The 16885-nt window shown below is 34.9% G+C and overlaps 1 protein-coding gene across 1 annotated transcript in view; it reads left to right on the forward strand.

The window, feature by feature from the left end:
* Positions 1-16885, forward strand: part of SCLT1 (sodium channel and clathrin linker 1) — a 46383-nt gene that overhangs the window by 12472 nt on the left and 17026 nt on the right. The window contains exons 8-15 of the mRNA XM_063336236.1: positions 752-817; positions 3254-3324; positions 7892-7982; positions 8155-8246; positions 9920-10097; positions 13457-13555; positions 15211-15282; positions 16250-16324. Of these exons, the coding sequence (XP_063192306.1) occupies positions 752-817; positions 3254-3324; positions 7892-7982; positions 8155-8246; positions 9920-10097; positions 13457-13555; positions 15211-15282; positions 16250-16324 (744 nt within the window). The remainder of the gene's footprint in view (positions 1-751; positions 818-3253; positions 3325-7891; positions 7983-8154; positions 8247-9919; positions 10098-13456; positions 13556-15210; positions 15283-16249; positions 16325-16885) is intronic.

The raw sequence follows: 16885 nt of genomic DNA on the forward strand, positions 1-16885 counted from the left end.
CAGAAAATAGCTATGAGAAGTAAATAGAAATGGGTGAGACCAATTAGAATTAGAATTGTCAGAAAGCAAAGATGGGAGAGAATATTGTTGTAAGGGTTGCACGTAGTAAATAAGGGAGGTGTTAGGTTTTTGGCATGTGCTCGGCCTTGAGACTGTTAGATAAATACAGCACTATTAGTAGATATTCCAGCTCGGGGACTTGAGTCCTCTCTATGCTCTGAAGACACTTGGCATGCTGCAGGTGATTTTTCTGTGTTATGCTAGTTTTCCTAGGATGACGAGTTCATGTTCAGGGATTCAAGATTTTAATTGAACAATTTTTTGTATGAACACAAGACATCCTATACGGCAAAGAGCAATTTAAACGTGTCCATACAGACATTTTTTAATTAAGAGGTACATATCTACTGCTGTGCTTAGCAAAACTGCTTATAGTAGCATCATGGTCTGTGTGGCTCTTTAAAGGCACTACTCATGCATGCTTTCATATTTTGATAGTAAGTGTGTGAATTTTGGAAGGAGGCAATTTGTAACTGAGTGTAATTCAGATGCATTTTTCAGTAGTAAATCTGATGTTCCAGATTCCTAGGTCAACCACTAAAAGCAATCTAATTAAAACCTACAAAGGCATATTGAATTTCCCGCAACATGTATAAATTTTTTTGAAAATGTTTTCAGTTGACTATAAAACTCTAATTATATACTCTTTATGATGATAATGATTATAGGAAGCTCTGAATTCTCTTTTTAGGATCAACTGACTGGCTTTCAACAGTTGACTCGGCAACTGCATATAGCCAATGAGAAAATAGAGTTGGTAAGTAGAACCTTCTGAACAGTGACCTATTTTTTTTTTTTCCTACTAGATCCTCAAAGTATAAAAGAAAATCAAAAAGTCCTTCATACATATCTGGTTGAAAGAGGAATTGTGCCACTCACATTTGGAGGCTTCTCTAGGAACCAGTCAAAAATCAATTAGTAATGGCTTTTGTCCTGAGCTCCAAACCGCAGGTCAGAGTGGCTGAGAGGTTAGCTCTTAATGTTATGTGAGGTCTTTCTTCAAGAAGTCAGTGGTAAGCTTACACTCAGAATTCTAGTATGTGGTGAGCGTACTTCAGTCACACACTCAAAACCATCTTCACAAAGAAAAAACTTATTTAAATGATGATCCCTTATATAGGCTAACTCTGCCACATATTTATTGATTCCTAGTTTGGCACTGCTGGTGTCAGTGTCTGTCCTTGACCTTTTCAGGGATTTTTCTGAGCTCTAATCATCGTCTAGTGCTTCATCCATATCCTTAGATTGTGACGCTTCTTAGTCTCTAAGCTTTAGCCTGGGATCTCCAGGACTGACAAATGATTTCAATATCATAAAAAAATCGAGGTGAAAGGCTTGGGGAAGTATCTGGCTGAGTAGCTTCTTCTCTGAAAGGTGTGATTCCTGTGTGATTTTTGATAAATGTTTGTCTTGGATACTGGCAGCACAAAATGACTCCTAACCTACTCTAGCCAGTCTATTCTATTCTGTCTTTATTGCTTTATCACACCTTTTTTCCTCAGATCTGACCTCTTGTTAAAATATAAGCCTGTTTCTTTGGTGTGAGCTACTGTGGGCATGAAGGAAAGATTACTACGTTATTTGTCATGGTGCCTCTGCTATTGAAAACTTTTATAGCGCCATCTTTTCCCTTTCCCCGTTTTTTCTATTCTGTTCAAGCAAGTCAAGATTTTAAATGTTCTTTGACAATGTTTTTGAGATGTCTACTCATTCTCCTTGCTCACCTTTAAATTCTTTCCAACTGTGTCATCATTCTTGAACTGCGGTGCTGGAAATAGTACAATATTCCAGTCAACCTCTTACCAATGTTAAGTAGTATATTGCAGATTACTACAGAACTGTGTCTTGCAAGTAGCTGTCCTGTTTACGAGTTATTTCAGTAGTATTAATAAAGGCAAAATAATGCATTCAGAGAGGAACTTTTGCCTTACGTAGTTAGTAATGCTCTCAAAAGTAATTATTCTCTAAAGATAGATACTAAAGATAATTATGGGGGGGTTGCTCTCTCAAAGCAATCTCAAGCAAATACAATTATGAGCTTGTAAAGCAGTTTTGCTGAGGATTTGGAAGTTACGGAATGATTTGCTGTTACAAGCAAATCAGTAGTAGGTACCTCAAAAAGCCAGAATCACTGAATGCTTAAAATCATAAAACTGTAAAGAGATGATGTGGAGAGGAGAGAGTGAAATAGGTGAGCTCTTTGAAAGAGATGAAACAGATGATGTTGAGATAATGGTAATCCATTTGTTTGCATTATCCAAAAAACATTTGGCAAAGGCTGTTACCAAAGGCATAAAGATGTCATGGGATAAAAAAGCATGCCCTTTCTTGAACTAGCAGACTGAAAACTTGGAAGTGAAGAGACAGAGTAATTACTCAGGTTTTTCATTGTGGTAAAACAGCTGTGTTTCCTACACGTGCTCAGGTTAGAGTTGTTCAGCATATTTATAAATGTTACGGAAATGAGATTCAGTATTGAGGCAACAGTGTTCACTACTGATGTTAAACTATTTAGGGTAGTGAAAACTAAAATAAACTGCAGAAATTTGCAGAAAGATCTTACAATGTTGAGTATCTGAGTCAACGTTATCAGATGTTTTGCTGGTATTAACAAAAACAAAATAATGCATGTGGGCAAGAGGGAGCTTTCCCTTTGAGTACTCTGTGATGGTCTTGAATCTGTTACCACTCAGAATAGGTGTTTCAGAAGTAGGAAGTGTCTGAAAACAATTCTTAGCAATAGTCAAAAAACCAAGAAGAGTATTAGCAATTATTAGGAGAGAAAATGAAGGAGGAGCAATTTGTCATTGTTTCTTGTCTCTAAAAGAAAGGAATTCTTTCCAGCAATGTGTGTTCTACTCTGGTATTCACTGTCACAAGGTGTTCTAGACACCTAAACTAGATGGGAATGCAGATGGTAGGCCTGAGCTATTGCAATTCTCATCTCAGGAAGTTCTTGCAGTACCAAAATATGTGGAAAGAAGGGGAGGATTAGGTAACATCACTCTGCATTTGCCTTTCTAAAATACTCTACCTAAACCTTGGCACTTGGAGACAAGCCACAGTGTTAGGTAGACCTTATTGGCTATTTTTATGGTATTATATTCTGTAGAAATGCCCTACAACAATTCTGAATATATAACATTTTTCAATACAATAAATAACATGTTACAAATATCTCCTTATTTTGCAGAGCAATCAACAGTTTCTGAAAACTGTAACAGAACAGAATATGGAACTAGAGCAGCTACGAAAACAACTGAGGTATAAACCAGGCAATTAAAAAAATTATTAAATATCTTTTCTATAGCTTTTTCTAACTTGCTGCTGTATCATGAGCCTTGTTTGTACTGCAAACTGACTTGATAGCGATAGTTACAACGCTTTCAGTTAATGCCTCTTAAGTTTATTAGAAATGTGTGCATCATTAGTGTTAGGGTAGTATATTTCCAGTTAGTGGTGTTTGTTTCAGCTCTTTCCTGAAGTATTCAATGTTTGACCTACGATTTTAAAAGCAGCGCGGTGTCAGTATCACAACAAAATTCTCTTTGAAGATAGGTTTTCATTAGAATACAATTTTCTCAAAATCCAGTTACATAATGACTCATTACAGTTCTGAAATGTGAATATTCAAAGTAGTTTCAAGTTTCAGTGGTTTTAATAAAATTTTCATTCACTGTTTCTCAATGAAGAGCTCTAAACCATAGGCTTTTTGGAAGTTAGAGGTAAGAGAAATGTTAATTATATTCCTGAAGTATATCAAGGAAAATGATAAAAATACCTGCAACACAACTTCATTACTATTTATATTTACAGCCAAAGTCTGTTCAATGCCAGTTTACTGTATCTGTTAACTCTTCTAATTAGTGATGGTTGAGGTCAAACTAAATTTAATTTCAGTAAACAGTGGATTTGTGGACTGACGATAAAAAGGAAATGGGTTCATTATCAACCAGTGATTTTTTTTGTATAGGATTACCTAGAGCTTTAAATAAGCTTTTTAAAATAAACTTTTACGTTTGTAAGCTTAAAGTTTATGGTGTACTTATGTTTTGGTTTAATTATTACATTTTCCTTTGATTTTAGTGATTGCAATTTCCTTTGATACTGTGATTGAAATATTTAATATGGTTGGACTGCTATGATGTTTTAGTTTTATCTTTTGATTTTAAAGAACATCACCCCCAAAATAGTAAAAATAACTTCCATTTTTATGTAAACAGTTAAAGATGGCCCTGTGTATACATGCGCGTGCGTTCATGCACTCACATTTGCATGCAGCCTTTGCAGGTTATCATGGTATCTAGAAACTTAGATTGGCTGAAGACATGCTGATACTGATTTTATCCCTCCAAGAAAAAACAGCTGCATTCCGACTCTCTCTTCCAAACCCACACAACATACTACATGAAGAGCAACTGATGTCTGTTGTAATGCTATGTGCTTAGCACTGTAAAGATTGGGTGTTATATAGATTTCGTCATCTGTTTAATGAGTCTGGTTGTACTGTTCGTAGATCTTAAAGTTACTGTGTCACAATACCCACAGTAAAAGATACAGGTTTAGAGTGAATGAACAGATTCATTAGCACTGAATATTGGTCACTGTTGAATATTTAATAACCATCTTAAAAATTGGTCATTTTTTCAAGATGGGTTGTATCCAAACTTTCTTGCTGTTACAGCAATAAAAATTAGCTGCTTCTAGTATTAAGCTTTCACCCCCTGCCTGGTATGTTATGGCTTATTTGCTAGAAGAATTTTGTTTTAAACCATGTTTATTTTTAGATTTCCTTTGTACAATAAACTTAGGACCATAACTTGCTTACAAATGCCAAGTTACCTCAATTACTGAAGATGTGTTTTTGAGAGGTACTTGTTAGCACCTCTCATTTTTATTAGCCAAGATTTTTCCATGGAAAAACTATTTCCAAAAATCATGTGTTTTGGAGAAGGATAATGTGACAAGCAATTAAAATTAAGGTGATATTCAGGGTATTTGCTAAAATAAAGTATTTCCAAACTTGGTCATCACATGCAATTTGCTTGTGCATGCTACTATTTAATTCTTAAAAGGGAAAGAAGAACATTTTCATATCCCTACTTTTTTGGAATTTCTTTCCTTGCAGAGGGTATTACTGTATTGAATTCCTGGTTTGGTGTCTCATTCATCTGTAAATCCTTCGTCTTACACTGACATGCTTACATTGACTCATGTAATAAGTGGGTATGAAAGGAATTAGCACTAACTGAACCTATTTTAGACATCCAATAAATGCTATCAACATTCAGGTTATAATTGCATTTCTAACACTCAGTGGTTTTGATTAAAAACAAACAATTAAAAAAGCCCCCCCCAACTTAAAATTATTCAGGTTGTAGTTGAGCAGCCAGTTGAGTGTTTTTGTCAAAATTACAGATGTTATAATTTCCTTATGTTTTTGTCAAAATTACAAACATGATGATTTCCTTAATTATTCCACTTTGATCAAATAATTTAGAATATGGCGTGACAACCGAAATGGCCAAATGCTTTGATTCATAGCCACGCGCACACACAAGGATCTGTATAACTGTCTATATAACTGAGCACGGATGGTAGAAGGGAAGTGCATGTTTTCTGCTTAAACTGCTTGAGGAAAAAGGTATATTAAAAGGTAGAAGTCCCTGGGACTGACTGAAAGCCGGTGGATCATCTTGTGCTGAACTTTTACTCACACCTGCCCAAATATATATGCACATTTTTGATTAGTTGCTCTTTTATAAATAATGAAATTGTGAGTGAATTTAGACTTCCATCTAAGTATCCACAGGGCTGGAATAGTCACCTTCTCATTTCAGAACACTAGATTTCTGATTTAGGTTTGTATGGCCTAGATTGAGTGTAATCTTGGAACTTTTGATATTGCTAAATTTATAAATGTGTGTTGATAAATTTTAGGTATTTTAAGATTAATATATAGCCAAGTATACGATCTGACATATGTATCCATAAAACACTTTAAACGTGCTCCTGACGTATTGTCATTGCTCCAGTATGTACGCCTAAAGGAAGACTGCGAGATTAACTTTTGGCAAATAATCTGGGAAAAAGAAGACAAAATTAAGAGTTCTGCCAAAAGTTATTTTCAGGATGATAGTAGCTTTTATTCTTTGGATTAGAAGCTGACCTTACCCAAAATAAAAAATTGAAATTTGGGCAAAAACAGCCTAAGAAGTGCTTGAGAACTGAGCCATTGCTTCTCATCAGTGTTAACATAATCTCAATAGAAAATGTACAGTTACACTGTACTATTTACATACTATTTATATACTATTACGCTAGCTATTAAAGGGTCATAATCTGCCATGCGTGGAAACAGTGTAATATTTGATGCATTTCGATAGAGAATTGAGGTGTGAACAGACTTCACTTATTTATACACTAGAATTTTTATTAAAACATTTATTAGTGCTATAGTGTTTCAAAGCTCTGTTGGCACTGCTAAGATGGAAATTTGGGATTGCTAGGGCAGGTATCTGCATTTCAGAATCCTAAAGCTTTTAAACAGTGATAACTTGCCAAGATTATGTTAAGTGAAGTGAAGAATAAAAGCAGCTCTTCAGAAACAATTTTTTGCCTCTTAAACACACACGTCTGAATATGATCTGAATCTGAATTTGATCATTAAAATGCATTTTTAATACTTAAGCTGTTCTGAGTTTTATGACCTCTTTGTGTTATTTTTCGTATTTTTGCCTTCTTATGCTGGGTTTTGAGTTTTTAGTTTTTATTTTGTTTTGGTTTACAGCACATTTTAAATATTTTGGGGGAAGCAACTTAATGTCCTCATAAACTAAACAGTACTTTTTGTAGGAGAAAGGTGCGTGATTCGTATGGAGTAAGGTCAAAGTTTTGGACCTGCGATGAGAACCATGTGTCCGGGAATAATGTTGTTCTCTTTGCTTTTGCTTTTTAAAGAAATTATAACAAAATTAGCTTTCCTGTTTAAGCTGAAATTAAGTATTTGCTGTAAAATTGCTGGGATCGTGTATATTTTGCTTTAGATTTTCATATAATATGCTCTTGTTTTTTAAGCCATTATTCAAAATTATTTCTATAAGGAATTTTTGCTTGACGTTGATATTTAACAGTATTAAACATTTTCTAGCTTCTTTCATGGCTATTAGTGCTCCAGTTTGCATTAGCTTATCAAATATGTTTGCTCTTTTTTAACTTTATCATACTTTCAACCATTGGTCTTTAAATTTAGCCTAACATGCAGCCTGAATAATTAGGTTACACCCCAGGTGAAGGACTCTCTCTGTCTTCCTGTTCCCAAGTCAGAGAAGTAGGAGGGTCGCTCATTTCAATGAGCTTTTCTACTGAGGAGAAAGTCCAATTCATTAACTAGTCCTTTTTTTTTATTTTTTTCCTTTGCTGTTTCAGCTTGTCAAACCTCTTTGGATCACAAACACATCATTTAAATTCTTCAGAAGTGGTTAATGATTTTTTTTCAATTCCTAAACAACTTGCTTTAAAAAGTGAAATCTAATTCTGAAAAAAAATTCTCTATTAAGTATCTCTGGCCAATTATTTATCCCAAATATTTAATCAACACAAACACCTTCTTGTTAAGCTATCTGTAAGATGTAATTTCCACAAGACAATTGTTTAATGAATTTGGTATTCCTCTCTCACTGTGCCACATAGTAAGAAGGTTTTCTGCCCTGTAGAACAGTATTATGAAATCTGACTGCCCTTCACAGCTATTTCAACAAAGTTGTAATGGAGTTGGGGTTTTCCCCGATGATAATTGAAATGTAATTCATAGACTGTTTTCTTTGTACAGGCAAGCCAAAATAGATGGGCGGACAGCAAATGCTAAGGTTGATGAAATGACCAGATTGACAGAGAAGCTTCAAGGCCAATTGGAGAGAAAGGTATTCTAGAGAAAGGAATAATCTTCTGTTGTAATTGAATGACTTGTCAGTTATCTGAATGCTGACGTTAAATTAATCGCAATTTGTTCTCTAACTTGTTTTATGTTAGTATATCTTTATTTTGTTCAGGGAAGCTCAGATGATGACTGGATAATACGTATATTCTTTCTAGGAAGAAGACGTGGTATCTGCCCAGCAAAGAGAAACAGCATCTGACAAACGCTTGCAGCAAATGCAGTCTAGTATAAAACAATTAGAAGCAAGGTAAAGATAGCTCACTGGGTGTTAATAACAGGATCCATGCAAGTGAGATAAAATATTGCCTACCTTTCAGCTTCTTGGTTTTGTGTTTCTGAGCAGTTCTGTTTTCTCAAAACGCAGATATCTTATGCTTGGGTGCTCTCTTACCTTATTTGTTCTATTCTGCAGCCTTTCAGAACAGCTTTTGATTTTAGTGTCTTTAAAATGATAAAACAGACCACTTGACAAAATGAGGCGTGTATTTTTCATTCTAGCGCATAAATTCTAGTTATTCAATTCTCATTAGCTTTAGGCAGCGTTCTAAAGAAAAACATTCACACTGAAATTTGAAAATGTTTATGTAAAGTAGCTGACTTTGAGGTGAATACAGACATTTCTTTCCATGTTAAATAAGATTTGGTTTCAGGTTTTAGTTCAGCAATCTTTATACTAAAAGGATTATGTAATAAAACCGTTAAAGCACACTTAACAATAAATGCTAGTTACAAAAGTAGTTTGAATACCTGCTAAGGAGTGGAACTTTAATTCCTGCACTATCTACTGGAAGATCTATGACATAATCAGGTTCTTCTGTGGAATTTTTTTTTCTCCCTTCACTTTCCAAGGATACCACACTTAGCTGGGCACAGTGATTTTGATTGAAGTGTCACGAACAGTTGTTGAATTATTAACATTAGTCAAACGACCTGATAGCTAAGAAGAATTTGTATATTTCTTATTGAAATAATTGTGTGACTGTTCATCTTCCCTTCTTGGTCGCAGCCTTGTGAGCGTGATTAGCAAACTCTTCAATAACTCTAGAAACCAAATAACCAACCTTGTGACTATGTGGTCAAGTACTGCCTTGAGGAGTTGCCCAGGCTTGTGTGGCTACCTCTACTGGATTAATTTCCCTGGCCTAAGCATTGTGGAGGCTCTTCAGTTTATTTTAGAATGTCTTAAGGAATTAGCTAGTCTTATTATTTTCTGTAAGCTTTTGGTTCTACAGTACTTCTGCTTTGGTTCTACAAAAATAGAGCGGTTGCCTTTGTATGTTTTTATCACAAACATGTTAGAAAGTTAAAAAAAAATTTTAAAAAGCATGGCTGTGTGAAAAGGCAGCCCAAGTGTTGCCAGAGTACTCACTACGGATATTTAGAACCGTGCACTTTATTGAACCAGCGGCTCTTGTGGAACTTTCTGAGATGTTTTTGAGGATACCTCTGAGACTCTCTTGCCCTTTCTCCTGCCTGCCAATACTGGCAATCATAATTAAACAATAAGAACTCCTGAGCTGTTGTAAAATTATCAGTGGTTTTCTTGTTCTAATGGTATGGCTGCAACTTCATTGCCCACATCCAATTATTCCATTTCCTCCACAGAGGAAAACTTTATTCCTTCTGGGGCTGTTCTATTCTGCTTTAATATAGAACGTTTTCAGTGATGCATCCCAGGATAGCAACATTCTTCTAAGGATCTTTTGAGATTAGATATCTGAGTTAACTCCTTTAATTCTGTTTCTTTCTAGGACTCAATGAATATTAAACTCAAAGACACTGTTCAAAAACAAGCAGAAAACCAGGAATGCAGTTTTGGCAACTTATGAATAAATACTTCCTGTTAATTTAGTTTCAAATAATTAGTGTCTTAATTTAGCATCTTATTGTTAAATGAGTAAAATTATTACTGTCTTATAGATTACGTGTTACTGTCCAAGACGCTGAACAGTTGAGAACAGAAAGAACAGCCCTGGAGAAACAAATCGGAGAGCTTCAGACAAAGTATGCTAATCTAGAAAGGGAGAAGTATGATGCTGTTGCAAAAGTCCAAGATTGCATACAGCTCTTAGAAGAAGCTAATCTACAAAAAAGTCAGGTAAGGCAATGGATGAAGATATTTCTTAGATATTAGAATACTTTTCATCGCTTACAGTTGTGAAGTGCCTGATTATGTATTCTTAGAGGCATACATGCATACACAACCAAGCCTCTTTTATGTCTGTTGTACTAAAATTAGTAATGTGTAAGACAGTAAACTGTGATATGACTATACATTACTTTGACTTGTCATACAGTCTGCATTTCAAAGAATATGCTGAGTGCCTGGATAAAGGTGATCTAAGTGATAATACTGTACCAGAATGTGAATTTTCAAAAATTTCTGACAGGGTTTCTTATTGAATACTTATAAACAAATCGGGCTGTCAGAGTAAAGGTCCTGTTATGAATGTATAACTTATTAATGGTTAGGAAAGAAGAGCTAAGACTAAAGGACTTTTTTGTTGTGTGGTCACCAAGAGAGAGAGTTCTGTGTTCGGATCTTAATTATTCAGAAGAAATATGGAAGAGTGACTGAGTAATGAGTGGGTGAAGCCTACAGCCGGGGAAAAAAGTGCAAAGATGTTTATTAGTGTCTTATAAAATGGAAGAAGAAACGCAAATGTGCCATACTGGGTGCTGTATTTAGTCTTAACAGTCAAAAAACAGTTTAGGAGATGGTGTGAATGTCTTCTTAAGAATGCATTCACGCAGTCCTCAGTGGTACTCAATACAGTGAATAGAATGTTCAGAATGAGAGTTAAAAATAAAGATGCCTTTAAACACCTTCATGTGCAGTTTTCATGAGCCCATTTCAGGCAAGACATAGGAGAATAAGGAAAGTGCAGGAGGAGTCAACAAAGAAAACTAGACATGTGAAGAGGCCTTAAAACAAATTTTATATGCAATATGTGATTAAACTGTCATGGGATGATGTGTATGCCAAAAGTACAGATATGAAAACAGTCAAATTCATGACAGGACAACCCAGTAACTTCCTAAAGAACAGGCTCTAATCCAGCAAGTCTTGATGTGTCTATTGATCAAAAAAAACAGTCACCCTGTTTTCCTAGTTTTTAACTTTCCTGAAGTATCTGCTGTTTGCCCCTTTAGGAGGGTGGGATACAGGCCTTGGTAAATTTTTGTCTAATATGAGTTCTTTGTTATTTAATGCTAAGCCTTAGTTCAAGTTGATGTTTGTGGGAATAAGTGGAGAGTCTTAGAATTGCTTCTATTTGGGCTAACGTGTTGAACTGCTGTGCAGTAAAGGAGATAAATGCTCCTTTCTAGTTTAAAGTTGCTTTTCAAACTTGAGGAGCCTCCTGAATATCTAATCTAGCTTTTTAGTTTTAACTTTTGGAATATTAAAGTTAGCATTGCTCTTGCTGATTTCAGTTCTGTGCCAAAGGAGGCAGACCTGCCTTGTTTTTACTGACAGAAAAGGGAACTAACTTCTTTAAAGAGATCCTGCTACCAGAATAGATTAAAATAATTGACAAAGCTTAGGGTTCTGGTCATGACCGTAAGTAAACTTCTGTGATTCTTCTTGTTATAGTCTTTCTTCCCATATATTTGCAGGCATTTAGGAACCCTTTGGTGGCATCTTTTCCTTCTCGTAATTTCCTTATAAATTTCTGCATCTCATTTGCTTTATGAACTGATCCTCTACAATTTGCTTTACCGATTAGGCTCTGGTTCAGAAAGGGGTGAAAAATGAAGTTTTACATCCTCCAGCTCTTGATGGCCACCTTTGGACTTGTCAGTTCCTTTTTCTTAGTAAGAAATTTTGATCCTTAACAGCATTCTCCTACAGCCTGATAGTGGGAAGAATATGAAGAATGAAAGGTAAAAATAGAGTCATTTTTTTAGTGTTGAAAAACCAGAAAATGCTCTTTCATTTGAAAATTACTGGTAGGGAGTATAAATCACATTTCCAGTCTACTGAGTATTAGTACATCAGAGCAGTGTTAGAACACTGTTTTTCATCCAAAAGTAGTTCAGCAGATCATTTGATGCCACTTGCTATGAACTCACGTGAAGTTGACAGAAAGAAGTGGCCCAGTAAAAATTATTGTGATGTAAATTGCAGCTCTAAGACAGTAAGTGAACAGTAACAGATAAATAAGTGGCTTGTTAGAGGTAACAGTTTAGATTAATACTGAATAAGAATAAATACTGTAGTAAGAATAAACTGTAATTCACAGACACTTGTTAATTTCCTGCTCTGGCTAAAACATCCTTAATTTTTTAAACCAGGAAGTTTTATTAATGAACAGGATAAAAAAATGCAGTATAATATACATACTAGTTAACTCTTTGTGTTTTAAACTGTATGCACAGAGGTTTTTCCCTGCTCTGTAAGAGATTTGAGGGGGTAACAGCCTGTCACAATAATGCTGCTTCTGTTATGTTAACATTATAAAGCACACAAAGCTAAGCTTACAAAAAGACATCAGATGAATCTTAAAAGACTAGTTTGAGAAATAAAATACAAAGACAAAGATGAATTGAATGGGAGCAGTAAAAGAGAGTATGACTGATGAAGTGGCATGTTACTGCCTGAAGTGAGTAACCTTCTATAGGCTGAATTTATATTATCCAATAGGGACGTTTTTATGTCGTTCTCCCTTTATCTATCTCCATATTCTCTATGTGCCACCTAGGATTTTTTTATCTTGCCCATCGAGAATTCTATATTCTGTAATCTTTTCAGACCAATATCTCCTATTATACTTTAACATCAGTAGCTTTCTTACATCCTCCGGAGGAAGAGTTCTGTGCTACACCTTTTTCTGTAATTCTCACCATTTCATTATGCTAAAGAGCTGTTCGGTTCATTGTTTTCCACCATGAAAGGGACTGCATACACATTCCTTAGTTGCTTATAAATATTTATTCCTTTACTTTTCATTTTCTGGGAGATGATTAGTTTAATATATCAACCATAAAAAATGCTTAGCTATATGTAGGGGCACGTGTGTGGTGTGGGTGTGGGGGTGTGTGTGTACAGGTATTCAGTTTCCTAACAGAAAACTTGTAGGCATCATTGTTGGCATTTTTTTATTACAGATCCTGGCCCCAGATGAGAACATTGCAGAGTAGCTCTGCCTTTTGGTCTGAGTTCCTATGCTTTCTTCTGTATAATTCCATGCCCAGCCAAAATCTTAAAGTCCCAGTAATAAGTCTCAATAGAAAAATGCATCTACTGACACTAACTTTTTGTGTGGTTCTGATTTACAGGAATGTGCATTTAGTGCAAAACGTTGCTGCTGTTCTTGTTTTTTTGTTGTGTTTTATTGTCAGCTACTCCAAAGTAAAAAGGAAAAAAGGTTTTTTGAACAGTGACTGTGGTTTCTTCTCTCAGTGCTAGATACTATGTCACCACTGAAATATTATCTTGCTGTTATTTCTTTCTAGGCACTCTTCGGGGAGAAACAAAAGGAAGAGGAAATCAAACAAATGAAAGATGAAATGTCTCAACTTGCAGAAGATACTGCTGCAAGAATTAGAAAGGCAGTAAGTTTAGATGTTTAGAAAGAATGGGAAGATTTTTTGGTTTTCCTCAGCGTGAAAAGCTGTTGATGGTACATGGCCATCGTGAGCAATTTTCTTAGAAGTGTTTTGAAAATATAGGTAGCAGGGCAGCATGCTGACAGTACCATACTCTTTAGCTTTGTTATCTAGACATAAATTCTTCCAAAGTAAATGATATTCTTAAATCTCTCAAGAACCGAAAGTGTTGTTGTCTGTGCAGACACTTCTATAGAGAAGGCTGCACTGTGAAGATGAAAAGAATGGCACTTCAATTTGAGAGATTCTGGTCGGTAGCATGTTAACAGGCTGAGCATTGTATTGGTATCAAGGTATTGTATTTATGATATGTGGCCTCATCTTGGAAGTTGCTGATGGCAGCTTATCATGTATGTTCAGAAGATAGGACCTGTTGAAAGTTATACCATCGTTTTTTTGGCATCTCGGTACTTAAAAATATTCCCCCATTTAGGCAAGTAAGACTCTTCTACCAAATACAGCTAACAATCAAAAGGCTCAATATCACAGCACACTTAGAAATCAGAATTCGGTAGAGAAATGACTAAAAAAAAAGTTGTAGCCTCTTTATGACTTTTGTTATTGTTATGAGCAGATGAAAACTTGAAGCTCTCCTGATAAAAGACTAGTCTCAAAATTAATTTTCTCCATGTTGTGTCCCATCTGCAGTTAAAATGCAGACTAATCTACCTGGAGGTTCTCAGTAATTAGCTGCATGTCAAAGAGACTTACTTCATTTTAAGGCAAACTCCAGAGGAAATAAAGACTTGTTACAGGCATGTGTTGGCAATGTCTTTTGTTGCAAGTGGACAACAGTGTAAAGCAATTACCTTGTTTCTGAGTTTTCAGTGTTGTTAATTGATTTTGCCTCCTTTCACTTTCTTCATTGTGACACAATGTGCATAGGTGCTGTATAGGGATAAAAGGGTTATTTTTCTTTCCAATCCTTTCGTTTCGAGAGGTTTCAGGAATATACTGCCTAAATTTTCAGAGCCTTTAAAATGAGGATAAAGATGGCTTGTGCCTTCTGTTTGGTGGTTGCCTGAAAGAATGACAAAAATTGTGTGGATTACGTAAAACTGCAATATTTAATGTCATACACGATTTGAAGAAGTTGCAAGAGCTAAAGAGCAACTAGGATAAGCACTCCAGTTGTGACAATGATTCACTTACCACAGTTTAGAAATTCAGAAATGTCCTATTTGTTATTTTGAAATTATCTCAGTAAAAGTGGATCTATCAAAAGCATAAAAAGTAAGATTTTAAACTATGAGTTGTCATGTTTCTTTAGGTATTAAAAAATACTTTGTTATGCAATCTAAAAATATCTGTTACACAAACTGCAAATAACTTGCATCTAATGGACACCAACTTCCCCCATAATCTTACTGTTCTTTTTGTAAGGCCTTGTTGTGATGTCTTCCTTTCTGCTTTTTTTTCAAAACGCCCTCACTTAAAGGAGTATGGATTGATAATAAACATTCTTCTAACATTTTTGTAGTAAGATTTGTCAGTCATTGTAGTCCCAGATATTTTCATATTTATATACATCCATATAAAAACAGGATGGAAAAATACTTCATGGGATTCATTTTTTAGTTTGACTTTGTTTTTGATCACAGGTAGACTCTGCAAAGAAGCAATATAATGTGCAGATTTCTCGACTAACAGAAGAACTTTCAGCTCTTCAGATGGTATGGTGTGACTGATGAAAGTATTTTTGATAGCAAAACATTTGAGACTCTTAGGTTTTGTTGATCAAGTAAAATACTAAATTCAGGTAAAAGTAAGTAAAGTAAAATATCATTTATGGGTAATGGTCTAGGACTACACGTTATTAATGCATAGCACTTTATATCCTGCATGTCTCCAGACATTAATGCAACATACAGCATCTTTCATGCTACTTGATGAAAGTGACTGTGTGCAGTGTCTTAACAGTCAGTGCAGAGATTGATATTTAGGTGTAAAGGATATTTGCTTTGAAAATTCATTTTTAATGTACAAATTTGCTTTATATATATAAAAGCATATCTTACTGAGAACTTGCCTGGCTGCATGAAATAATACAGTTCTGCAAATCCACCCATTTCTTTGTGTAATTTTATTCCTTGAGTTATGCATATTCTTATCATAGTTCACAAGCATCTTGACAGGGAGATTGTTTGCTCTAGAAAATACTTCCCGTGTATTTTCTTCAGTATCCGTGTTTCTAAAAGATAATAAATAAAGGATGGAAAGCTGAGTATTGCTTATCTATAGTTGGGTATATAGAAATGAAGTGTATGAAAGTTGATAAAGTATTCTAAGAGAAAGTCTGTGCATCACAATCATCATATTCTTGAGTGAACCACGAATTTGTAACAAATTATGTGGGAGACCAGAAGAGGTTGGTGCATATGCACCTATTTATGGATTAAATTTATTTTTAAAAGGTTTCATTTTGTGTGTCTTAGTGAATATAAGTTTATATATATATATATTCTATAGTGAATGAGACTGATCCTATAGAGAAAATAATGAGCAGGTAAAGCTAATCAAATACATTCATACCAGCACCAAGAATTACATTTACAATGGCTGGTTATTGGCTTTGGCACTTGAATTTTTATTTTGAGTAATTTTTTATTAAATTTATTTTAAAATTACTTCTTAAAATAGGAATGTGGAGAAAAACAGAGTCAAATTGAGCGAGCCATTAGAGAAAAGAGAGCAGTGGAAGAAGAACTTGAAAAGGTAAGGCAATTGCATGCATTTACACATTTTTACATGACATTTAAGATCTCTTTTCAGAAGGAAAAGCTATATTGATTTTTCCCATTTTTCATGGTGTTTTTTGTTCCCTTAATTTTCTTATTTTATTTTTTGAGTAGATTTTCATAATTGTAAATTTTCATGTAATTACTTTAGTGTGGTTTTTTTAATTTTTAAAGCCACATTACTTTAATGTGGCTTTCCATCTTAAAAAAAATTACAGCTTTTTAAGATGGAAAGCATCTTAAAGCTGTAATACTAAACTGAAAAAGAGGGTTCTTTGAAAAGTGTAGAAAGTAAAAGGTGAGATGTTTGACACAATCCAAAAGAATGTTGGTACATATTCCACTTACACTCAGGCTCAGTAGACAGAAAACTAAATGAATGCCAGATCTTTGAGAACTTTTTTTCCAAGTAGCAGCAACAATGATAGAAATTCAGTTTTGTTTTAAATCGCTGGAAATGAGGAGTAGCCTCCTTGTTAGCACTAACTGCCAATCACCAGTGTGAGGTAAGATCATCTTACATGTGAGTTTATTCTTC

This window comes from Chroicocephalus ridibundus, chromosome 5 (assembly GCF_963924245.1).
Source record: "Chroicocephalus ridibundus chromosome 5, bChrRid1.1, whole genome shotgun sequence".
Lineage (NCBI taxonomy): Eukaryota > Metazoa > Chordata > Aves > Charadriiformes > Laridae > Chroicocephalus > Chroicocephalus ridibundus.